The sequence below is a fragment of the Camelus bactrianus genome, chromosome X, assembly GCF_048773025.1.
Source record: "Camelus bactrianus isolate YW-2024 breed Bactrian camel chromosome X, ASM4877302v1, whole genome shotgun sequence".
NCBI classification, from domain to species: Eukaryota; Metazoa; Chordata; class Mammalia; order Artiodactyla; family Camelidae; genus Camelus; species Camelus bactrianus.
The window spans coordinates 47348464-47375346 of NC_133575.1; the positions used below are offsets into that span (position 1 = coordinate 47348464).

Below are 26883 nucleotides of genomic sequence, written 5' to 3' on the forward strand. Positions count from 1 at the left end.
CAAGAATACAGAGTCCAGCAGCCAGCCTGCTGCTCTGCTACCATAGATGCCAATGAGAACTAGGACAGGTTGCTGCAAAAATGAAACATAGATGAAAGCATCTGGTAAACAGCAAAGATATTAACACACAGGTGAACACAGGTCTTGGCAAATCCTTCTGACCATTACTAGCTTATGTTTTGGTGGGAGGGAAATATTCAAGGAGTCAAAAAAAATTACAAAGATTAACCAGCTCCTTTTGCTCCCTAGCAATCCTAAAGGATACCACTTACACCATGATAGAATCCCAGAATGACTGAGCTAGAGTACCAGACCAGCTAGTCCAATCCCATTGTGTTAGGAATGTGGGAACAGAAGCCCAAAGAAGGGACCAGACCTCTCACAGAGAGTTAATGGCAAAGCTGGACAGAGAACCCAGGTCTCCTGCCTCCTCTTCCTCCCATTTGAGTGACTCTGAGTAAATGAGGAATTAATGAGGAAAGGATTGGTGGCAAATGTTTCCACTAAGTTGATGAATTTTAAAAACCATATCTAGTAAAAAATATAATCTCATAATGTCAGCACTACATAAGGCCCCAGAGTTCACCATCTAGTGAGATAATTATTTTACAAATGAGTAAACAGACCCAGAGAAGGTTTGATTGGTTAGTGGTGCAGTCAGTCCCTCAACTCAGCTCTCCTGCTTCCTTAGTCTACCTCTTCATGGAATCAGATCAGCACAGATTTAGAAAACCTGCATACATTTATTTACAAAATAAATATAACAAAAGCAAGTGTTCACATGATTTCTCTTCTTTCCTGATTAGAATGCAAGTGCTGTGGGAACAAGCACATAAGGAAAAAGTTCAGGGAAATGAGAGAATGACTGCATCCTTTAGAACAGGATCAATAGGAAAGGACAAGGGCAGATGGATTAAATGACTCATATCTACCAGGAGTTGAGGGGATTGGGAGGATGGATGACACAGGGCAATAAACCAGGGAGGGCTCTGTGCTTACATCTTATTGGGCTTAGAAAATGAGGTTTCAAGCATGTATCCTCTGTCAACTAAAATTTGTCACTCACCATCTGCCTCTACAAGGATGAAGTCACTAGCCACTTCAGTTGCTGACCTTCAACACATCCTGAAAGGAGTTCAGGGTGGAGATCAGGAATGAGGTCTTCAGATAGTTAGATATTTTCAGGAGGAGTTTTTATAAGTCCAGTTTCCTACACCTCATATCTAGAAAAGTACTAAAACCATTAACGGAGATATCTGCTCTTCATGACTAGCAGCAACCTTCCACCAAAAGTGTGCTTGATTGCATGTACTCCCTTCACCAAAATCACATATATAATGACTTCTCCTATGATCTCCAGAGCAGTTCCTCAGAGATATCCAAGAGGCTGTCTCCCAGCTATAGTCCTCATTTTGCCCCCAAATAAAACTTAACTCACAACTCTCATGTTTGCATTTTTTTTTTTTAGTTGACACCTCTGTTAAGTATTTTATTTTAAGTTCTAGGTGACATTAGAGTTCCATCCTATTGTTTTACAGATGGGAAGACTAAGGCAGTGTCAGAGCTGGGATTTGAATCCAAGGTTCTGGACTCTGCAGTATGTCTTCTCCTCCCTTGAGTTATGGAGGAAACTGATAAATGTTTACTAAGAAAATTCAGTAGATGTATACCAGGCTACTTTTATAATAGGGTTTTTCACAACAGAGTTTACAGACTTGGAGTGGGGCTCCCTTACTCTGCCACCTCTTCTTTATACATTGTACTTTGCATGTGGGGGATCTAGGTCAGTGACATTGGGTAGTTGAGAAAGTATAGAAGGGTAAGAAAGTTCAGAGACACAAAGCCATCAAAAATAGCAAGAATATCTAGCACAATCCATGTAGGCTTATGCAAATTATATGCTAATTACCCACAATTCCCATCTACTAGGGGAATCTTGGGGAAGGCTTCCATTATTCCTCTATCATAATTATATGAATTATTAGGCCAGATTAATTGAAGTGATGGAAGGCATGCAAGTTTCTGGAAGAGTGTGAAAATGAAATTACCCATTCACTGGTTGTCCCCAGGCAGGTCAACGATAATTTTTACTCTATGTGCCCTTCCGATTCTAACATCCTATGTTCTCTTCCAGTCTTTCCTGTCTCAGTGAATGGTACTACCCTATTGCCCAGGCCAAAAATCCAGAAGTCATTTTAGGAGCCCCTATCTTTCCCTCTATAACTCCTCATCCCATCTATGAGCTAATTATATCAGTTCTGCATCCAATAATATGTTTCCAGTCAGCCTGTTTTTCTTCATATTCACTGTTATACTCCAATCCAAGCCACCATCATCTTTTTCCTGGATAACTGCAATAGTCTCCTGGCTGATATTCCTGTTGCCATTATTGCTCCAGTACAATCTATTTTCACAGCAGTCTGAGTGACCTTTAAAAACTAGATCCTGTTACTCCCCTACTTAAAACCCTCAATGGCTGTCTATTGTAATTAGAATAAAATCCAAACTCCTCATCTTGATTTACAAGATGCTGCTTGTCTCTGCCTATTTCCTCAATATATTATTGCTCCCCTCCATCAGACAGAGCCCTGCCTACTTTCTTTCATAGGACAAGCATGTTCCTGCTTCATGCCTCCTATGAAAGAAGGCTCATTGCACTGGCTATTCCCTCTGCTTGGAAGACTTTCTCCAGATCATTGCATGGCTGGGTCCTTCTCAGGTCTCTACTTCAATGTCATCTCTGAAGAGAATCCTTCTCGAACCATCCTACCTAAAACATTTCCCCTTCTGCCACCACTCTATTCCATCATCTTCTTTTAGTTTGTTTATTGGTCTTATCTCCACCTAAAATTCTCATATTTATTTGTTTTTTCTTTTCCATGATTATTGCCTGGCAACTCCAACAAGAAAGTAAACTTCATGAGGACAGGAATCTTAGGGAAGCAATATATAACATAGTGGTTAAGAGCATGGCTTCTGGAGCCAGACTGTCTAAATTCAAATCCCAGTTCTGCCTTATTAGCTGAGTGACTCTGGGACAAAGTTACTTAAATTCTCTATGCCTCAGCTTCCTCTTCTGTAACATGGGGATAATAATAGTAATACTTCATAAGGTCATTACAAGGATTAAATTGACAATACATGCAAAGCACTATATCTCCAGTACTTAGAAGAGTGTCTGGCATGTAGTAAGTGCCCAAGAAATATTTGATGGCTGACTGCATGAATGAATCTTTGATGACTCCTGCTCCTCTCCTTCTTTCCTTCCTTGTTTTCCCTCAGGACTCTTCCTTCAGAAAGCTTTTCCCTGACTGTTCCCTTTCCTATTTCCTAAGACTAAGTTCATTCTCTTGTTTTGCATGCTCACAGAACCCAGACTTCTTCCAATTCCTAATTGCTGGATATAGCTATATACTTATGTGTGCGATCTTTATAATAACAGGCCTCTCCAATTGTAGGCTTGGTGAGGGCAGGGCCTATGTCTGTCATATCTACTGTGGGATCTCTGCTGCCTAGCATAGTGCCTGACACAACAGGTACATAATAAATATTTCTTGGCTGAATGACCCCAAAAATTTGGCTCATTTTTCTCTTAGAAATACTGATTAAGAAATATGACTTGAGAAATTCAGTAAGTATTTTGCAGCATTTTTTGAAAGGCAATTCAAATTGAAAGCTACTGTAGCATCTCTGCCTCCTCTCTTAGTTCAGTTTATTATTGAAGCACAGGGAATGATATATGAATTCAAATATTCTGGCCTCCATTCTTTAAATCTTAATCTATTCTTTGAAAGTATCAGGTCAACAAGAGACTGGTTGGCTTCCCCTTTGCTAATACTTTACACTTTAATGGTATTCATCCCAACATACCCTGCCTCATTATCTGTTTCTTAGCAATAAGGACAATGTTGATTCTGATAGGACCAAGATTTTTCATTCCCACAACCTCAAATCAATCAGTTTTTTTTTCTGATAAAATAACACATTATAACTCACTGCTAGTACAACTCCTAAATATTCTCTCATTTATTATAGGCTTCTGATCAATCGAGAGTTATTGAATACTTACTATAAGGCTACCAGCTTGGCTTAAAGATATTGTTTTAAGTACTGCTTCAAGAGAAGAGACAGAAGGTGATGGTTCCTTTCTATTCCCCTCTCTATCTGTAACATTTTCCTTCCTGTCACTGCTAGCCTGGTTTCTTACAACTTGGCAAGGAGCAGGTGAGACACCTGTTACTAAAGAGGTCAAGAAGCCAAGATAAATCCATGGAGGCTAAGAGGCTTATGGACCCTTTCCTTAATTGGACACCTTGACTGTTACAAATAGTAAAAAACTTCTTCCAAGCTCTAAGTGCTCCCAAGGCCCCTTCTCCTAGATTAACTGTCATCGTCCTTCAGTGTACTTGGATTGGGAGCATGGAACATACTTGGCCTTCTTCAGGGTCTCCATATTGCAGTATACTGTCTGGCTGAAGTAACACAGACATTTGGATTCCATGGGGGCAGCAACAGCTTGATACAGGCAGTGTGGGGCTATGGGAAAAGCATGAGTCCCTGAGTTCAAAGTTTGGTTTCTATATCAGACAGGCTGGGTTACCTTGGATAAGTCATTCACTTCTCTTGGCCTCTTTCCTTATCTGTGAAATAGGGCTTTGGTGAGGCTTGAAAGAAGATATTTGCTAAATTACTTTGAAAATCAGACTGTAAATCTATTAACACATTTAATTTAAACAGAACAAAGCCACATCTAGATCCTGACCAGACACATGAACAGAGCATGAGGTAAAGATTCTAAGAGGAAGTGGATGATGAAAGAAGAGACATTAGTTTTAAAACCTCAAAGATCATTCCTAAATTACTTCCCTCACACCCTCATACACTCCCTCCATTTCTCCTTAAACCAAAGTTAACCCATAAAGTAATTTTTTGACATAAATATATATACTTAAGACCTCATTTTACTTCTGTTCTTTGTATTTTTTTCAGAAATATTCCCTTCCTTAATCTGTAAATTCCTTTGTCCAACCTGAGTCCAGGCTTTAGCTTTGTAACTAATTTTGTGGCCTTGGCCAAGTCAGTTTTCCTGAGTCAATTTTTCTTCCTTGTAAAAAGGGATAAATCTACTTACCCTCTCCACAGTAGTTGAGAGGATGAAATGAGGGACTGTACATACAGCTCTCAGCACAGTAGTTGATACATGCCAGGCACTTACCTGGATTCATTCCCTTCCCTCTCCTCTTATAGAGCAGAGCTGCAACCAGTTTCGGCACTGAACTCTAAGGTAGAGTAGCTCAGATCCACAGTTTTTGTGACCAACCAGTTGTCTTCAAATGCCTGTTAGTGGCACTATAAGACAGGTTTCTTCAAACCATCAGGAAACTGTTAGGCTAGACACCAGAGAGAACTTCCTAGTTGTGAAAGGGATGTCTGGGATCCAATAATGAGAAGGGATTCAATTCCTTCCCTAGAAAACTCATAAAATCACTGTGGACATCCAGATGTCCTGAGACTCGTGCTCTACTAACTTCTCTCCAGCTTCCCAAAATATCAAGCCCTGTATTTTAATACCCTCTGGGGATGATCTCATTGAATACTCAAAACAAGTCTTTGAGGTGGGGCCAAACAGGTCCATTTTTCAGGTGAGGAAACTGAAGCTCAGAAAAGCAAAGGGCAAGCAAGCTCAATCAGAGAGAGATCCAGCTCACTTTTAGTTGGGAATGAGTCAAAGTCCTCCTTTAATCCAAAACCCAGCTCTATGGGCCTGTCCATGCTCTCTGAGCAACTAGATCTTACATGTTCTCATCTCCTCCAAATCATTCTCCACTTTGCTTCTAGAGTCATCTCCCTAAGACATCTCTCCAACCTTATCACTCTCTGGCTTTGAAACGTAAAGTAACTTGGCATTATTTGGCACACAGTAAGCACTTAATAAATGTACTGGATAAATGTGTGCCTATACAATTAAATCTAACTCTTTAGTTTGGATTTAAATCAAAGGTCTTTCACAATCTGTTTCCAACCTACATCTTCCCATTTCTCTTTCCCACCTCCCCACTCGATATATGATCCTTATGCTTCAGATATCTTACCCCACTTGTCCTTTGCTTTTTATATGTGTTATGCCCTGTTCTAGAAAGTCAATCCTCCTCAAAGTCCTGGAAAATTCTCAGTTACCTTACATCTTCTCTGCTCAGGTTACACCTTATTCATTCCTGTATTATGACAGCACAATTAACTGTAATTAGTGGGTTACCTTTCATTCTCTCCTGCTCCTCAAAGGCAAGGACTTGCTTTTATTTATCTTTGCTTCACTCAGTGCTTCCCCTAGTACATCTCCTTTATAGACTGGCAAAGTTTGAGGTCAATAACTGTGGAATGGTTGGAGGGCTTTAAGGAACGAGGTCACCACAGCCCCATCCCTCAGCTTTAGCAGCTGCTCCCTCCTCCCTTCCCCCTCTTCTCCACAGCACCCCCGCCCCGCTCCATCTCTGTCTGCATGCGAAAGCCACCAATTCCCAAACAGCTGCGAGAACGCGCAACATCTCAAAAGCGAATTCACCTTCAGGGTTTCTCTCCAGCCCCAAACTGTCCACTAACTAGAGAATCCTGGTAAGCTTTTGTTGGAGTGAGGGGCCCCGGCGGGGTGCGAGTATGTCTCTCATCTCTCCAGTTACCTTCTGGGGTATTTCTTCCCCATTTTTTCCCGCGCACCTGCCAAATGAATATCGCCATTCCCTTGTACTCCTCACAACCTTTGACACAATTATCTGTAACAAATTGATTTAAAGTGCAGATGCAGGAAGAGAAACAGGCATGTCGCGCTTAGCCTTCTGGGAGTTGTAGTCCTGCAGGTCCCTGAGCTGCCTGGCTGTTCCTGGAGCTGCGGACTACAGCTCCCAGGCCTTCTCCAAATTCCTACCGCACAGGCTCAGATCCCCATGCCCGGAGGAGGTGGCTACATTGTGTCTATTGTATCTCTGGGCTTGTGTGTTTGTACATTTCGCAGGACGTGAAATTGAGAGTGAAAAGCATGGCAGATGAGCAAGAAATCATGTGCAAATTGGAAAGCATTAAAGAGATCAGGTAAGTGGAACGTTGCAGCACCCCTCAGACCCCCTCCGAAGCCCCCCAAATCCCTCACTGTGGGAGAGGGCTGAGGTACCTATGGAAAGTATCTATTGTTGAGCTACTTGCGGAGGGAGACGGGAAAGGATCCTATTCATCGCGGAATCCAAGGATGGGAAGAAGGCTAGGGGAAAGTCGGAACAGAGACAAGCAGAGAGAGAGAGGCAGAGAAACAGAGAGACTAAGTGAGAGAGATCTCTTGCTAGATGTGTCTGAGAAAGGCAGCTGGAGACACAGTATGTGTGTTTGGAGGCAAGGGTGTTGGTCCCAAGACAGCTTTGTTCTTCTTGGGTGGAAGTTGGGGGACGGCATTCTTGGACCTATTATTTTTTTTAAGTGTTTGTTCGCTCCAAGGTGTATTTGGCTCTTTGGTTTTCAGGAGACTAGTTCTTTTTCAGTCTCTTGTTCAACTTCAGGACCTCGAGCTCAGGCGAGCCTTTTGAGCGGCAGAGTCTAGCGCATCCGTGCTGGTGGCGGCTGGCTGCCAGGGACTGCCTGCTGGGGATGCGGAGGAATCCAGCTAGGCTGGGACTGGGAGGACAGAGAGCACTGGCTCGTGTGTATATATATATATTTTTTGTTTTTGCTTTCAATCGCCACTTTCTTCCTCTCCTACTCGGTGCTCTGAAGGGGTATAGGAGCGATGGAGACTGGGGAGGCAGTCTCCGCGCCTCTGGTGAGATTGCAGCAGTTGCTCTTAGTCCCTAGAGGTGATGGGTTCATGGGAGGGCTGGTAAAGTGGTTATTGCCTGTGTTCCCTACCCCTTGTCTCCAGGAGTGGCTTTGGCAAGGCAATGATACTGTCCTTGCTCAGAATACAATAGCGCCGGTTGAGTGGACTGCCAGTACTGACCCCAGGCCTTCTTTCACCTGCCATCCTCTGCCAGACCCCCTGCCGCCCCCACTCCCTGCACCAGTCCCGTTCCCTCTACTCACCTCGTCCCAGCTTCCACACTTCTCCTGAGGGTGCTCTGGGTCAAGCTGTCTACCTTTACTATTTTCCAGGAAATCTGAAGAAAAAAGAGGGGGATATCAAGTGTATCCCTTTAAGAAATAAGACTTTGACCAAGAGATTTAACCCTTAGAGTGAATGCTTTGGGTGAGACTCACACTTGAGATGCGGAGTGGGGAAGCACGTTGTTTTTTGTTTTTTGTTTTTTGTCCTTTGTAGGGGTTTATCTCTACTACTGGAGAGTAAAAGGAAGGGAAGTACTATTTATTGAGCCCCTGGTTTGCCAAGCTCTTTGAGCTACTATCGCTCATGTAGCAAGAGTCCTGAGAACTTTCTACTCCTTTGCAACTGGGAAAATGGAGACTCAGACAATTTAAATAACTTATACAGAGCCAAAGAGTTTGAAAACGCCAGATTTTGACAGGAATCTAGTCAATTTGCATGCAGAGGCTGTGGTCTTCCCTCTCTATCCCATGGTGGGTCTGGGAAAAGATAGAGAGGGAGGGTATATTGCAATTTTTCTCTGCAAAAGCATCAGGAGACAGGGAGTGAGATACCATGGTGCAGGAAAAGGTCAGCTGTCATAGTAACAATGCAGCTAATAAGAAGTTTATGCCTGCAAGTGAAGAGCCTAGACTTATTCTTACTGGACTTTAAAGAAGTCCCTACCCAATACCAAGAGAATGAACAGTTCAGAACAAGAAAGTGACTCCTCTCAGTGGAGACCAAATGGGGGGCCATGGCTTCAACCCACACCAGTGGTAAACCTGGCATTCCTACCACTACTAGCTGGGATGGGATCCTCAGAGGCCTAGAGAGAGGCTTGATCTCCCACACTCAACCAGCAGTAACAAGGAGCCTCTTTCCAACCTGGATGTCAATCAGAGACCCACTGGAGAACCTGGACTTATACTGCCCCCCTTCCCAGCAAAAGTAGCATGTCAGAGGCCTGCAAAAACAATAGTATTAAGAGAGATCCAGAGTGTCCAAATTTAATTTAAAAAATAATTTGCCATACCAAGATTATCAATTTCAATGACAAGGAAAAGTAAACAGATGCTAGGATTGAGGTGACACAGATGTTAGAATTATCTGACAAGGATTTTAAAGCAGCTATCATAAAAATGCTTCAGAGAGCAACTGCAACACACTTGAAACAATTGATAAAATAGAAAAATCTCAGCATGTAAATAGAAAGTCTTGACAAAGAAGTATAAAACGCAAAGAGCCAAATGGAAGTTGGAGAACTGAAAAATATGATAGCCAATAAATAAATAAATAAATAAATAAATAAATAAATAAATAAAGCAAACAAAAACCTCTAAAAACTCAATGGATGGGCTCAACAGAGAAGACAGAGGGTTGAATCAGACAACTTAGACATAAAACAGTAGAAATCAACCAATCTGAACAGAGGGAAATTAGATGCAAAAAGAAAAAAAGAAAAAAGAAAAAAAAAAAGGAATTGAGCTGAGCCAGAGCCTCCAGACCTGTGGGGACTGTAACAAATGATCTAACATTCATGTCAACAGAATTTTAGAATGAGAAGAGAAAAAAGGCAGGGTGATAAAAAATACTTGAAGAAATAGTGGCTAAAAGCTTCCCAAATTGAGCAAAAACATAAACCTCCAGATCCAAGAAGCTAAGCAAACACTATCAGGATAGATCCCAAGAAATTCACACCAAGACACATCATAGTCAACCTTCTGAAAGCAAAAGCAGAGAAAAGATCTAGGAAGCAGCCAAAGAGAAACACCACCTTTAGGGAAAAAAAAAAAAAAAAAGAATGTAAGCAGATTTCTCATCAGAAAATGATGAGGCCCTAGTAGGAAGTAGCACAATATTTTTCAAGAGCTGAAGGAAAAGAATCAACCCAGTAGCCTATGTTCAGTGATAATATCCTTCAGGAATAAAGGGATAATCAAGACATCCTCAGATGAAAGGAAACATGAGATTTATCAGTAGGAGATTTACTCTATAAGAATAACCAAAGTAAATCTTAAAACAGAAAAGAAATGATAAAGAAGGAACCTTGGAAGAAGGACCCAGTAGACAAAAACATGGGTAAATACCACAGAATTTCATTGCCTCTTGAGTTGTATGAATCATATTTGATGATTGGATCAAAATTTATTACATTGTCTCATGTGGTTCTCAATGTATATAGAGGAACTATTTAAGACATTTATATTATAAACAGGGGAGTGTAAAAGGATGTAAAAGGGAGGAAAGTTTCTATAGTTTACTCAAACTGCTAAAATAATGACATCAGAAAACTGATAAATTATGTACATATAATGTAATACTGAGAGAAAATCAATAAAAATGTTTCATAGATATGCACTGAAAAACATGGATAAATCACTAAGCATAATACCCTCAAGGTCCATCCATGTTGTTGCAAATGGCAAAATTTCATTCTTTTTATGGCTGAGTAATATTCCATTGTGTGTGTATATGTGTGTGTGTGTGTGTGTGTGTGTGTGTGTGTATATATATATACCACATCTTCTTTATTTATTCATCTGTTGATGGAAACTAAGGTTGCTTCCATATCTTGGCATTTTTAAATAATGCTGCTATGAACATTGGACGCATATATATTTTCAAATTATTATTTTTGTTTTTTTAGATATATACAAGAGTAGATCTATTTTTAGTTTTTTGAGAAGACAAATTCTGTATGTTATCACTTATGTGTGGAATCTAAAAAATAAAATAAATGAATAAATATAACAAAATACTGAAACTGACTTACATATTTAGAGAGCAAACTAATGCTTACCAGTGAGGAGAGGAAAGGGGATGAGGGGCATAATGGGGTAGGGGATTAAGAGACATAAAATACTATATATAAAGCAAATAAGACACAAGGGTGTATTGCACATACAGGGAAACATAGCCAATAGTTTATAATAACTTTAAATGGAGTATAATCTATGCAAATTATTGAATCACTATGTTGTACAACTGAACCTAATATTATAAGTCAACTATACTTTAATTTAAAAAATTATAGATACATCAAAATGGAATTTGAAAAAAATATTCAAGTCACCCACAGGTAGGCAGGACAAAGAAAATAGTAAAAACTAGAAACACAGAGAACAAACAGGTAAAAAAATGACAGACAGCCTTAACATGTCAATAATTATGTTGAATATAAATGGTCTAAATAAACCAATTAAATGACAGTCGATTTAAAAACATGACTGAATTATGTGAGAAAGGGTCAATCCACCAAGAAGACATAACAATTATAGATGTATATGCACCAAAAGGGATTTAAATTCCCCTGCTTTTCTCAATTTTACAGTAATATGCAAAAGTTACTTCGCTTGGTTTAAGAATTTAAAATGGGAAAGTATTATAAATACATACTTGATGTTCACATATGGACAGGTAAAACATGTATAAGAGGTGGAGAGAAGGCAGGGGTAGAAGGAACTGGAGAAAACAACTAACGTTTGTTGAATACTTACTGATTTAAAAGCTTTTGGCTCATTTAATATTTAATCTTGCTAATGGAAATCTGAGGTAGGATTTATTGTCCCCATTTTACAGATAAGGATACTGAAGCTCAGGGAGGTTAGGTAATCTATCTATGGTCACACAACTAGGAAAAGAAGAGAGAATATATCTTCCAATTCACATGGCATATTCATTTCAGTAAATGCTGATAATCTAATTAACCATTATTCACAGTTCTTCAACTGCTCTAATCCTAAATCCCTTAAAGCTATAAATAAAGCAGCCTATTTCTGTTTAAAAAAAGTAATAATGTTACTTATGGGCTGAAGTAGCGGTGGTGATGGTAATATCACCTCAAGACCTGGTTAGGTCAGGCTGAGAGCCAGACTCACTCCCAGGCACAGAAATATATACATTCATAGTCAGTGCTCACATACATTGATGGCAGAATTTGAAGTGGGAAATGTCTCAGGAATAGATTCTCCCACCACAGACCATTCCCCACTTCTGACTCTGACCACATGCTCACAGCCCTGTCTTTCTTCCCAATGCAACTACACTCCAACACTATGCTCCAGACTTCAGCCCCCAAATCCCACACTGGTCTATTTTGCCCATCTGTTCCTTGAGCTTTCAAGTGGTGATAAAGGAGCATGTGGATATGCGGAAAGGGGAAGGAAAGAATGGAACAAAAGAAGGGAGATGGAAAAGAGGGAAGGAAAGAAGTCATGAGTTAAAGAAGGTGAGCACAGCCATCACTAGATGAACCAGAGCCCTTCACCAGCTCCCCAAATGCATACTAATAACTCCTTAACATGCATGTGCCATCCATAGACACATATGCACACATCCATGCCCCGATGCACACATACCAATACATAATGAGCTTTCCTAACTTAAGAAAGGAAAAACTCATTTTGGAAGTAAATACTGTGGTGTTAAGTAGTTCCTCTTAAGTCTAAGTTTCTGCCCTGGATCCTCTATGTTTTCTCCCTCTAAACATTCTCCTGGGTTACCTCCTGTACTCTTATGGCCTCAAATATTACCTCCAAATTTTCAATCTATACCCCCTACCTTCCTTCCAAGCTGTATCCTGATACAACCCATACCCAAATGGGCTTGTCCACCTGGTTGTTCCACAGGCACAACTCAAGTTGGCCAACTCTTTTTTTTTTTTTTAACATTTTTTATTTACTTATAATCATTTTACAATGTCGTGTCAAATTCCAGTGTAGAGCACAATTTTTCAGTTATACATGAACATATATATATTCATTGTCACATTTTTTCTTTGTGAGCTACCATAAAATCTTGTGTATATTTCCCTATGCTATACAGTATAATCTTGTTTATCTATTCTACAATTTTGAGATCCCGTCTATCCCTTCCCACCCCCCCCGACCCCTTGGCAACAACAATTTGTATTCTATGTCTATGAGTCTGTTTCTGTTTTGTATTTATGCATTGTTTTTTTTCTTTTTCTTTTTTAGATTCCACATATGAGCGATCTCATATGGTATTTTTCTTTCTCTTTCTGGCTTACTTCACTTAGAATGACATTCTCCAGGAGCATCCATGTTGCTGCAAATGGTGTTATGTTGTCGGTTTTTATGCCTGAGTAGTATTCCATTGTATAAATATACCACATCTTCTTTATCCAGTCATCCGTTGATGGACATTTAGGCTGTTTCCATGTCTTGGCTATTATAAATAGTGCTGCTATGAACATCGGGGTGCAGGTGTCATCCTGAAGTAGGGTTCCCTCTGGATATAAGCCCAGGAGCTGGATTCCTGGATCATATTGTAAGTCTATTCCTAGTCTTTGAGGACTCTCCATACTGTTTTCCATAGTGGCTGCAACAAACTGCATTCCCACCAGCAGTGAAGGAGCGTTCCCCTTTCTCCACAGCCTCTCCAGCATTTGTCATTTGTGGAGTATTGAATGATGGCCATTCTGACTGGTGTGAGGTGAAACCTCATTGTAGTTTTGATTTGCATTTCTCTGATAGTTAGTGATATTGAGCATTTTTTCATGTGCTTATTGATCATTTGTATGTCTTCCTTGAAGAATTGCTTGTCTAGGTCTTCTGCCCATTTTTGGATTGGGTTGTTTGGTTGTTTCTTATTAAGTCGTATGAGCTGCTTATATAGTCTGGAGATCAAGCCTTTGTCGGTTTCATTTGCAAAAAATTACTCCCATTCTGTAGGCTGTCTTTTTGTTTTACTTATGGTTTCCTTTGCTGTGCAGAAGCTTGTAAGTTTCATTAGGTCCCATTTGCTTATTCTTGCTTTTATTTCTTCTAGGAGAAAATTTTTGAGATGTATATTAGATAATGTTTTGCCTATATTTTCCTCTAGGGGGTTTATTGTATCTTGTCTTATGTTTAAGTCTTTGATCCATTTTGAGTTTATTTTTGTGTATGGTGTAAGGGAGTGTTCTAACTTCATTATTTTAAATGCTGCTGCCCAGTTTTCTCAACACTATTTGCTAAAGAGACTGTCTTTATTCCATTCTATATTTTTGCCTCCTTTGTCGAAGATGAGTTGGCCAAAAGTATGTGGGTTCATTTCTGGACTCTCTATTCTGTTCCATTGGTCTATATGTCTTTTTTTGTGCCAATACCATGCTGTCTTGATGACTGTAGCTCTATAGTATTGTCTGAAGTCTGGGAGAGTTATTCCTCCAGCCTCTTTTTCTCTTCAGTACTGCTTTAGCAATTCTAGGTCTTTGATGGTTCCATATAAATTTTATTATGATTTGTTCTAGTTCTGTGAAATATGTCCTGGGTAATTGGATAGGGATTGCATTAAATCTGTAGATTGCCTTGGGCAGTGTGACCATTTTAACAATATTGATTCTTCCAATCCAAGAGCATGGGATATCTTTCCATTTTTTAAAGTCTTCTTTAATTTCCTTCATCAATGGTTTATAGTTTTCTGTGTATAATTCTTTCACCTCCTTGGTTAGATTTATTCCCAGATATTTTATTACTTTGGGTGCTATTTTAAAGGGGATTGTTTCTTTACTTTCTTTTTCTGTTGATTCATCATTAGTGTAAAGAAATGCAACTGATTTTTGTACGTTAATCTTAACCTGCTAACTTGCTGAATTCTTCAATCAGCTCTAGTAGTTTTTGTGTGGACCTTTTAGGGTTTTCTATATATAGTAACATGTCATCAGCATATAGTGACACTTTCACCTCTTCTTTTCCAATTTGGATCCCTTTTATTTCTCTCTCTTGTCTGATTGCTGTGGCTAGGACTTCCAAGACTATGTTGAATAGGAGTGGTGATAGTGGGCATCCTTCTCTTGTCTCAGATTTTAGTGGGAAGGTTTTCAGTTTTTGACCGTTGAGTACTATGCTGGCTGTAGTTTTGTCATATATAGCTTTTATGATGTTGAGATATGTTCCCTTTATACCCACTTTGGTGAGAGTTTTTATCATAAATGGGTGTTGAATTTTATGAAATGCTTTTTCTGCCTCTATTGAGATGATCATGTGGTTTTTGTTCTTTCTGTTGTTGATGTGATGTATTACATTGATTGACTTGTGTATATTGAACCAATCTTGTGTTCCTGGGATGAACCCCACTTGGTCATGATGTATAATCCTTTTTATGTGCTGTTGGATTCTATTTGCTAATATTTTGGTGAGGATTTTGGCATCTATGTTCATCAGTGATATTGGCCTATAATTGTCTTTTTTGGTAATGTCTTTGCCTGGTTTTGGTATCAGGGTGATAGTGGCTTCAGGGAATGAGTTTAGGAGTATTACCCCCTTTTCAATCTTCTGGAAGAGTTTGAGAAGGAAGTCCTTCTTTGTATGTTTGGTAGAATTCCCCGGTGAAGCCGTTCAGTCCTGGACTTCTATTTGTAGGGAGGTTTTTTATTGCTAATTCGATTTCATTTCTAGTGATCAGTTTGTTCAAGTGGTCAGTTTCTTCTTGACTCAGTCTGATGGACAGTATGTTTCCAGAAACTTGTCCATCTCCTCTAGGTTATCCAATTTGATTCCATAGTTTTTCATAATATTCTCGTATGATATTCGGTAGTTCTATTTTATTTGTTGTAATTTCTCCATTATCCTTTCTTATTTTGCTAATTTGTGCTCTCTCTTTTTTCTTCTTTGTGAGTTTGGCCAGAGGTTTGTCGATTTTATTTACTTTTTCAAAGAACCAGCTTTTGGTTTGATTGATTTTTTCTATGGTCTTTTTAAGCTGTATTTTATTTATTTCCTCCCTAATCTTTATCATTTCCTTCCTTCTGCTGCCTTTTGGTTTTTTTTTGTTCTTCTGTTTCTAGTTTATTCAGCTTGTGGGTTAAATTGTTTATTTGAGGTTGTTCTTCTATTTTGAGGAAGGCTTGTATCACTATAAACTTACCTCTTAGCACTGCCTTTGCTGTGTCCCATAAACTTTGTGTGGTTGTGCTTTCATTGTCATTTGTCTCAAGGTATTTTTAAATTTCAGCTTTGATTTCCTCATTGACCCTCAAGTTGGCCAACTCTTAAAACTTCATCTCTCTCTATCCCAATCTAGCTCCTTCCTCTAAACTTCTTGTTTAGTACTATCATTAACCCCAGAAACGTGAATGTTGATTTTGATTACCCTTTCTTTTTTATAACTCACCTCTGGTCATGTAGTATGTCCTGTTGTTTCTACCTCCAATATCTCGCTCAAATTCCTGCCCTCCTCTCCATTTCCACATTCAGTGCCCCATTTTAGGCCTTTAAAATGACTGGCCAAGATAATTGTAGTGTTGTGCCCATTTCCACCTATAGAATTACTTTCCTATCTTCAATCTTCCCCCTATTTTCAATGCCATCCACACTGCTCTGAGAACTGCCTTCCTGGTGTTAATAACATAACAAGTAGTGTTATTACATTATTCCTCAAACACATTCACTGACTTCCCGTTGCCTGTAGCAGTATTTTTCAAAACACAGGTTATGAACTATTAGTAGGTCATGAAATGAATTAGTCAGTTTCTAGTAGCATTTTCAAAAACATTTTTTTTAGACAAAACAAGATAGACAATATCAGCATAGGTTGCATAATAAATGGTAGGTATTCCCTGTGGGAACTTTTGTGTTTCAGTTTTATATCTGTGTATGTGTGTATTGGGTCACGATCTAAGATTCACTTCTCACTGTAAGTCACTTCTTACTGTATGACCATAGATACTTGCCTATTATCATTGCCATGACATTCATGCCCCTCTCCTCCACGAGTCTGGCCTATACCTACCTTTCTGATCTTATCTGCTACTACTTTTCATTCACCTTATCCTTTATCCACATAGAAGTTTCTCACTGTTTCATATACTTCCATTCTTCCAGGTCTTTGCTAATGCTGATCCCTTATTCTTTAATGATCTTCCCTTATTCCAAGCCTGTAAATTCTACTCATTCTTCAAGGAAGACCCAGAACAAACACCACTTCTTGTTCAAAACCTTCTCAAATTCCCCAGTCCAAATTAATAACTAACCCTTTGGGCTCCCACAGGGAGATTTATTATAGCACTCAAGTTATTCTGCCTTATAATAAAATTTTGAATTGACATATGTCTCCTTCCTTCCTTCTATCCTTCATTCCTTCCTTCCACCTGCCATTGCTTTGGCAGCTTTAGCAGGCTCCACTATCACCTGGTTTGAGAAGTAACTCAGCCCCTGTGCTCAGTAAACAGCAAGTCATGGCACAGCTGGGAATTCTGGGACTTAGGAATGGGCAAGTCAAGCCAAACAATTCTGACTTTAGGGTAGAGAATGGAAAGGGATTGACATTTGGTGCTGAGCTGTAAGAAAGTCTTCAAGGTGAACTATTCCAAGAAAACTGCTTTTTCAACAGATGCTTTCCCAGATAAGCAAATAAATATTAAATGGAAGAACACTTGGTATTTAGATAGTAGTCTCACCAGACTAGAGTAGGCAGGAAAAACTGGCTCCTTTTTCTTCCTTCAGTGCCATTTACTAAACACCTGTTCTGGAACATACACATGGCTGGGATATTCTGTGAAGACCACTAATATGAATTAGACGTGCTCTCAAGGATCTTAGAATCAAAGTCAATAGCTCTGATCTCTCCCTTGAGTTCCATACTCACAAATCCAACTTCCTACCTAACCAACCCCACTGGTTGTATCACTGGCATCTCTAACAGACCCCAACAAAACTCTCAACTTCACCCCTGTCCCTACTGCGAAACAGTCTCCTTTCCTAGTTTCCCATCAATAGTAAATGTGCTCTATCCCCAGAGCTGGAATTATTCTTCATTCTTCCCTCTCTTACCCCATGTATCTGAAACACTAGCACAGTGGTTATCAAACTTGAGTGTGCATTAGGCTCTATCTGGAGGTTCACTGAAACATAGATCACCAAGTCCCATCTCCAGAGTCTTTGATTCAGTAGATGGGCTGAGAATTTGCATTTCTAACAAGTTCCCAGGCAATGCTGTTGCTGCCAGTCCAGGGACCACACTTGGAAAAAACTACTGCATTAGTAAGACCTGGCAGGTTATATCTATATTATATATTATAGATCTGTCTACCTCTCACCATTCCCCTAGCTCATCAACAAATCTAAGCAGTTTTCCATACATCTCTGCTAGCCAGTGTCTTCGTTTGGTATGCCTATCCTCAAGTCTTACAGGTCCCAGCTGTGCAATTTGACTTGTTGAGTGAATGTTGGGCCTAAGTTGCCTCTGAAGCTGGCTCAACATTTCAGTAAGACTGCACCCTAGTGATTGTGGGAAACCCCAAGGATGTATCCTGTGGTTTTCCTGGGATTCTGTGGCCACACCAGCAGCACATTGGCCTCTTGGGAGGATTTCATTAGGAAATTTTCCACATGAAATTGGGTCTTTAATGACTTGGATGCTTTCCTTATTTGTATTCCACAATATTCCACAGATTTCATCTCATGGAGTCATCCAACAACTCCGCAAGGCTATGCTGAGTCCTACTTCTCAGGTAGATAGAATTTCCAAGCTTCCAAGAGGTTCCATGATGTACCCAATTTCACCCTGAAAAAAAATTGTTGACTAACCCAGGACAAGAGTCACCCCATTGACTTGTTTTTCATGGCTTGAAATACATCATATGAGGAAAGTTCCTTTATATGGTGGAAAGGTGATTAGGTTCAGCACACTGAATTCTCTACTTTCCAACTTTGTGATGTTGGGCAGGTTATTTTACTTCTCTCAGCCTCAAGCTTTTCATTTGTAAAAATGAAGCTAAACATACCTATTTATATTGTCATGATGAGGATTGAATTACCATATAAAGTGCCTAGCACAGTTGCTGGAACATAGTAGACACTAAAAATAGATAGATAGATAGATAGATATACATAGATAATTTCTGTTAAATACCTTTCTTAACAACCATTACTTCCCAGTTCCTGGCACTTATAGATTCTTAATAAATGTTAACTGAATGAATTAGCCCCCCACCTATTTTAATATCTTTCTTTTTCTCTGAGATTAATGAAATTACAATCAGTACCCTGGACTTACCATCTATTTTCATTCATTTTTGTCACTCCAAATGAAATTGTTGAGCCCCACTTATAGTCAAAGCAGCATGAGAGATGACATGGAATTTACAGAGAGAAATATTTTGCAGTGCCAGTCTCTAGAAGGCTCTTGTATATATAATTAACTGAATTTCAAGTTGCTTCATGCATAAGTCTGTAAATTTAGAGGACCCAGAGGACCAAAGCTGCATGCTCTTGAATTAGTTCCTTTCCCATTCTAGATATTTGTTCCTTCATCTCTGAAATTAAGAGGATTGATTTGCTTGGTGGCTTTGGAATAATGTTCTGAGGAGCCCTGGGAGTTCCAAGGAGGTCTATCAAGGGTCACTGGTAGAGTCAGGCAGGGCTGGATTTGAAGAGAGAATAAGGACTCTGGGACCCACTTCTACTTCAACCATAATAGTTCTGATTCAATCTATTTTCTGTATTGGACCACAATCAATTATTTTACTTGAAGGAAGATGTCTTCTCATCAATCACCCACAGGATTCAACACACTGTTGGGTGAATTGTACTTGCTTAATAATTTTTTCTCTGCTTGACTGATAGAAAATGTAAAGAGAAGGAAGCTAGCACATGTGTGTGTGTGCGTATAAGTTGTGGCTGGCATGATGCCCACTCTGTAGATCTGAGCAAGGAATGAACTTTTACTTAAGTTTAATCTTAGCCCAAACTACCCAGTTGCTGGACAGAGCATGGAAGGCTGGGCATTTGATCCTACTCCTGAAGAATGTGGTAAAGTCAATCAACTACAAGAGTAACAAGTTTCCATTTCTTTTCTTTTTTTTTTTTTTTTATCATTAATCCCCTTCCCATTCCTCTTGGGTACCTCAGTCATCCAACTCCATTTAAAATCTGTTTCCTATACACAAGCCTTTTGACAAGTCATTTATTTTCCTGGGAAAACAGGAGCAGAGGTGAAGAAGTAGCTTAGAATTTGAGTTCAGATGGTGTTGTGGGTTTAGATTTAATACTGTGAAGCTATTGAAGGATATATTTTTAACAGCTTTATTGAGTTGTAATTTATATACCAAAGAAACCATCCATTTTAAGTGTACAATTCAATGATTTTTTAGTAAATTTACATAGTTATTCAACTATACCACAGTGCCATTTTAGATCATTCCCATCATCCCCAAAATAAACCTTATGCCCAGTTTCAGTCCACCTCTGTTCCTACCCATAGCCACAGGCAACCAGTTATACTTTCTGTCTCTATAGATTTGCCTTTTCTGGACATTGCATATAACTTAGCGTATTGTTTTTGTGATTCATACACATTATACCATATATTAGTATTTCTTTCCTTTTTATTGGTAGACCGTATTCCATTATATGAATATACTGCATTTTGTTTATTCACTCACCAGTTGGTGAACATTGGGGTCATTTCCACCATTTGGCTCTTATGAACAATGCTGTTCCAAACATTTGCATGTAAGTCTTTGTATGGAACAATATTTTCATTTCTCCTGGTTAGAGTCTTACAGTGAAATTTCTGGGTCGTATGGTAAGCATAGGTATAACTTTTTAACATATTGCAAAACTGTTTTCCAAAGTGGTTGTGCCAATTTTCATCCCTAGAAGCAGAGTATAAACGTTCCAGTTTCTAATCTTGTTGAGCATCTTCCTCATGGATTTATTTGCCACTCATCTATCTTCTTTGGTGAGGTGTCTATTCAAACCTTTTGCCCATTTTTCATTTGGGTTGTTTGTTTACTTATTGTGAATTTTTAGTGTTCTTTGTGTATTCAGGATATAAGTCCTTTATCAGATACATGCTTTGCAAAGATGTTCTCCCAGTCTGTGATTTGTCTTTTCATTCTTTTAACAGTGTCTTTTGAATTGTGGAACTTTTTAATGTTGATGAAGAAGTCGTATTCATCAGTATTTTCTTTTAAATAAGGAAACAAGTTAAGGAGGGAAGAAGATATACCATGCTAACACTATTCAAAAGAAAACTGTCTAAATGCAGTGTGCTATCTTGGATTGGATCTCAGAACAGAAAAAAGGGCATTATTTGAAACACTGGTGAAATCCAACAATTTAATCTGTCCAATCAATGCAATCCTATCAAAATCTCAGCAGACATTTTTATAGAAATTGATAAATGAACTCTAAAATTCATATAGAAATGCAAAAAGCCTAGAGTAGCCAAAACAACTCTGCCAGAAGAATAACAAAGTTGGAGAACTTACACTGCCTGATTTCAAGAATTATTTTAAGTGTAGTAATCAAAGTAGTGAAGTACTGGAATAAAGATGCACAAATAGACCTATGGAGCAGAATAGAGAGTCCAGAAATAAACCCACAAATATATGGACAACTGATTTGGACAATGATGCAAAGGCAATGCTATGGAGAAAGGATGATCAAACAAATTAAACTATGGGCTGCCTTTTTGTTCCTCTCTAGGTAATGTGCCTTTTGCCCCTCAGACTGCTATTAAGATTTTCCCTTTATCACTGGTTTTGAGTAATTTGATTGTGATATGACTTGGTGTAGTATTCTTCCTGCTTCCTGTGCTTGAGGTTTGTTGAACTTTTTGGATTCATTCATGTATAGTTTTCGTCAAATTTGAAACATTTTTTTGTTATTTCTTCTTCAAATATTTTTTTTCTCCCTCCTTCTTGATCTCCAGTTACATGTGTTTTTAGCCATTTGAAGCTGTCCCAAAATTTGCTGATGCTGTTTATTTCTTTAAATCTTTTTTTTTTCTGTATGTATTTCATTTGGGAAACTTTCTTTTGGTATATCTTCATGTTCTTTAATCTTTTCTCCTTTATTGTCTAAATTGACTAATATACTTTTCATTTTGGACATTGCAGTTTTCATCTCTAGATATTTTAGTTGGTTCTTTTTCATCTCTCCCATGACTCTACTTAATATGGACAGTATTTCCTCAAGCTTTTTGAATATATGAAATGCATTTATAATAACTATTAGTATCCTTGCCTACTAATTCTATCAACCATGTCATTTCTTAGTTTTTATTTATTATTCTCTACATTATGGATTTCATTTTTTCTGCTTAATTGCACACCTGGCAAGGTTTGGTTGGATGCTAGACATTTTGAAATTTCTCTTGTTGACTCTGCATATTTTTTTTATTCCTACAAATATTCTTAAGCTTTGTTCTGGAATGTCATTAAGACACTTGGAATCGGTTTTATCTTTCTGGGCCTTGCTTTTCAGCTTAGGTGAGTGGGACCATAGCAGCATTTATTGTAGAGCTCATTTCTCCTAGCAGTGATGCAGAATGTGTCTTTGTACTTTGATGCTTTGTAAATTGTGAAGTTTTTCTGTCTTGGCTGTTTGGAATAGTCACTATTCTCGGCCCTTTGTAGGCTCTGATCACTGTTCCCTCTAACCCTTTGGGGTGTTTCTTTTTTCCTTGGCTTCAGGTACTTGGTTTTCTTACACACATGTGCTGATCAATATTTCAGTGAGTACTTTAGGTGGATCCTCTGAAGACTGTAAGCATTCTGTCTCTACACAGGTCTCCCCTCTCCAAAACTCTTTACTATGAACTCCAGATGCCTTGGCTTCTCCAGAATCATAGCTCCATTTCAACTGAGGGAGATGGCCAGGCTCTGTCTGAGTTCCATGTCCCTGCCTTTCAGCCTAGAATATTTCTCTAGGCAGTATGATGGGACAGTCCTCAGGCTCATCTAAGCTTTTCCATCTCTCAGATATCATTGATCTTACTTGCCTGATATCCAGTGACTTGATCACTGTTTTCTTTTTCATACATTTTTGTCTTGATGTTTTTGTTTGTTTGTTTTATTTAGTTTTGTTTTAGTTATTTTGCACAGGACAGTGAGTCTGGTCCCTGTTACTCTATCTTGACCCAAGTGGAAGTCAAGGTTATTCCCCAAATTTGGTTTTAAAGGATCATATGTTACCATTTAAGATGCACATGTTTTATATTTTAAAAGTCTTAAGTCAGAATGTGTCCTAAATATAAGCTACCTTACAACTGCTGTTGGCAAAGAGGGAATTGTGTTACTGTCAGTGCATGAGCACATATGAACTTGACCATGAATGTTCACATTATCATCCCTTCAGTTGACTTATATGCATAATTGCCACTGTATGTGCTGAGTTTAATTGCTGTTTAAAATATCTTCAAAAAGATTTCATCATGGTTCTCCCTTAAAGTAAAAAGTTATTGTGTATGAGAAATGACACAGACCAGAAAAATCTGATTAAAATAGTATCTTAAATAAATCTACAAGAGCTCTTTCAAGAACTATTAAACAGTAATTTAAATTATAAGAAAATATTTTTGTCATAATACAATTGATAGAATTTTTTTTCTTACTAGTCCATAAGATAATGTGTACCTTATGTTCAATGGCATCTTAGATTCAATTAAATACAGCAACCAATTAGCAAGGATATTTATTGGTAAAGCTAATCTAACTAGGTTCCAAATTAACAGTAGTTAAAACAAGACAGAAGTTCATTTCTCTCTCACATTATCAGCCTGGGAACAAGCTACCTGTGGATTGTATGTCTGCCTTGTCATGGGGACTCAGGCTCTTTTAATCTTGTTGTTTCACCATGTACAGGGTGTAACCCTCATCTAGATGGTTCAAGATGGCTTAATGTTATGTACACATGCTAGGTGGTGGAAAAAAGGCAAAGGGGAAGTGGATGGCATCCTTCTTCCCTTTAGGGTCACAGCCTAGGAGTTGCACATATCACATGTGTTTTCATCCCACTGGCCAGAACAATGTCACATGGCTACAAACAGCTGCAAAGGAGAGAGGGAAATATAAACCTTATTCTAGACATCACATGGCCAGATGAAAATCTGAGGTTCTATTATTAATGGAGAGAGAGGAGAATGAATTTGAGGGGACAAGGAGCCTTTGTGCTCTGTGTGACCCTAGGGTTTTCAAATTGTTGGAGCTGCCTATGGATGGAATGGATTGTCTAGAGAAGTAGTGAGAGCTCTGTGACTAAATTGTTCAAGGAAGGCCTAATTGAACACTTAGAAGTGATGTTATAGAAAACACTTAAGCAGTGGTTGGGGAAGGGTCAATACATGCCTTTAAAGATCCGTCCCAGCCGGAGATTCACATGTGCTCAGGTCCTACCCACACTGGTCTGTGTATCTGGCTTGCTGTATGTGAATCACTTGGCTGCTGTCTGTGTCCACCATTGCTCCATATTTGGCTTCACTGAAAATGACCAAATACATACAGAGACCTTCAGGTAAAATTCTCATTTAATCCCCAGAGATCGGATGGAGGGTGGGCACAACAGCAATAAGTAGGCAAAGCTCTTAATCATATCTTGGTGGTAGTGGGTTAGAGCTACTAGGTGAATCTGGCAGAGGTTATTTAAAAGAAAAATGATTTCCTTTGCTGTGCAGAAGCTTGTAAGTTTCATTAGGTCCCATTTGTTTATTCTTGCTTTTATTTCTTCTAGGAGAAAATTTTTGGAGGGTGGGAAGGGATAGACTGGGATTTCAAAATTGTAGAATAGATAAACAAGATTACACTGTATAGCACAGGGAAATATACACAAAATGTTATGATAACTTTGAGAGAAAAAAATGTGACAATGAGTGTGTATATGTCCATGAATGACTGAAAAATTGTGCTGAACACTGGAATTTGACACAACATTGTAAAATGATTATAAATCAATAAAAAATGTTAAAAAAAAAAAAAGAAAAATGAGACCAACTCAGGGTACATTCTGTTACAGATCTCCAATTGGCTGGATCTCCTAAGTTTCTCCATTGTTTCTGTTTTCTGAGTACAAACACAGATATAGGAGCCCTTATACACTACTGGTAGGAGTGTGAACTGCTGTGGCCATTCTGCACAACAAATTGGCGCTGCTTAGAGGAAATAAAAATATGCATTACCTGTGCCCCAGATTTCCCACTCTGGGGATATAGCCCCCTAAATTTACTCAGACAAGTACAAGAATATTTGTTGAAGTATTGTTTGTGGAGGGGGGAGATGGAAGCAAAATAAGACTCCATCTTTGGAAGGGTGGACAGGTAAAATGTGATGGATGGCCATACTTAGAAGCAAAGAATCCTCGATCTCTTAACATCAGAGTGCCATGTAAAAACTGTATATTATATTTAGTCTCTACTGTGTGTTTCTGTTTATTAGTCTGCTTAGCCTGCCACAATGAAATAACACATTCTGGGTGGCTTAAATAGCAGACATTTATTTTCTCACAATTCTGTTGACTAGAAATTCATGATATAGATACTAGAAATTTTGATTTATGGTAAGGGCTTTCTTATTGTCTTGTAGATGGCTGCCTCTTCCTCATATCGTCACTCCTCTGTTATATGTAGATAGGGATCACATGTCCCTTTCTCTACTTATTAGAGCATCAATAATATGAGATTAGAGCCCTACTGTGATGACCTCATTTAACCTTATACCTCCCTAAAAGTTCTCTCTCCAAATATTTTGGAGGTTAACTTTTATACCTCCCTAAAAGTTCTCTCTCCAAATACTTTGGAAGTTAATAAGGCTTGAATGTATGTATATTAGGGGACTCAATGCATTCCATAACATTCCACCCTATGCCTCCCCCCAAATTTATGTCCTTCTCACATGCAAAATTCATTCACCCCTCCTAACAACCCCAAATGTCTTAATGCATTCCAGCAACTATACCCAGTCCAAAGTCTCATCTAAATATTATCTAAAGTAGATTTGAGTGAGACTTGAAATATGATTCATCCACAGGCAAAATTCCTCTCCAGCAGTGAGACCAGACAAATTATCTGCTTCCCAAGTATAATGATACAATAGGCATAGGAAAGAAATTTCCTTATTAAAAGGGAGAATCAGAAAGGACATAGGGTAATAGGTCCCAACCAAGTGCAAAACCTAGCAAAGTAAATTCCATTAGATTTTTCAGGCTCAAGAATAATCTTTGGTTGGATGCTTTGAGCAATATCATACCCATTCCCACAGCTCTTTGCTGTCCCTTTATCCTAAGGCACTAGTCAGAGGCATTCTGGCCCACTGAAACTGAAGATGACACAGCTCACAGGGCCTGTTGGGCCTGGGCCTAATGGTGGGAGTGGAAGCCCTGATGATCTCTTAATCAACTTTGTTGTCATTCTTTCCTTTACTTGAAGGAGAAAGCAGATGTGCAGTCAAATAACTCTATTGTCCTGCCTTGTAGAATCCCAGAATCCCAAACTTTTTCCTTTATTTCATCCTTTCTCTGCTCCCTTTGGTCCATCCTGACAGTGTCTGTGCTTGTATAACCTCATCTCTATCCCTGACTTGTGCCGAGATACCTAATTAAAACCACAAGTAATCTCAGGGAGTGATTTTCTAGCCACACTTTTAGTGTTCTCTCCAGAACATGCTTTATCGTTTTTTTGCAAAAGGGATAGAATGAGAATTTTCCAAATCTTCTAGTTCTGGTCCCTTTTGCTTAATGATTCTTTTGATTTAGCTTTCTCTTGCATTTTAATATAAGGAGTAAGGAGAAGCTAGGCTCTACATTCAACACTTTGCTTAAAAATCTCTTCAGCTAAATATCTAATTTCCTTGCTCATAGGTTCTACCTTCCACAAAACACTAGAACAAAATTCAGCCAAATTCTTTCCAACTTTATAGCAAGGATCACCTTTTCACCAGTTTCTAATGGCATGTTCCTTTTTTCTCTTTTAGTCCTCATCAGAAGTAACTTTAATGTCCATATTTCTACCAACAGTCCCTTCAATGCAATGATAAGCTTTTTCTAGCATGTACCTCAAAACTCTTCCAGCCTCTACCCATCACCCAGTTTCAAAGCCAC

The 26883-nt window shown here is 38.8% G+C and overlaps 1 protein-coding gene across 2 annotated transcripts in view; it reads left to right on the plus strand.

The window, feature by feature from the left end:
* Positions 1 to 6917: 6917 nt before the first annotated feature.
* ZC4H2 (zinc finger C4H2-type containing) overlaps positions 6918 to 26883 on the plus strand; it is a 34800-nt gene continuing 14834 nt past the window's right edge. Inside the window, exon 1 of one of the 2 annotated variants that reach the window (XM_010973662.3) lies at positions 6918 to 7086. In XM_010973662.3, the coding sequence (XP_010971964.1) occupies positions 7034 to 7086 (53 nt within the window). In that variant the 5' untranslated portion in view covers positions 6918 to 7033. The remainder of the gene's footprint in view (positions 7087 to 26883) is intronic. The other variant, XM_010973661.2, reaches the window with a different exon arrangement.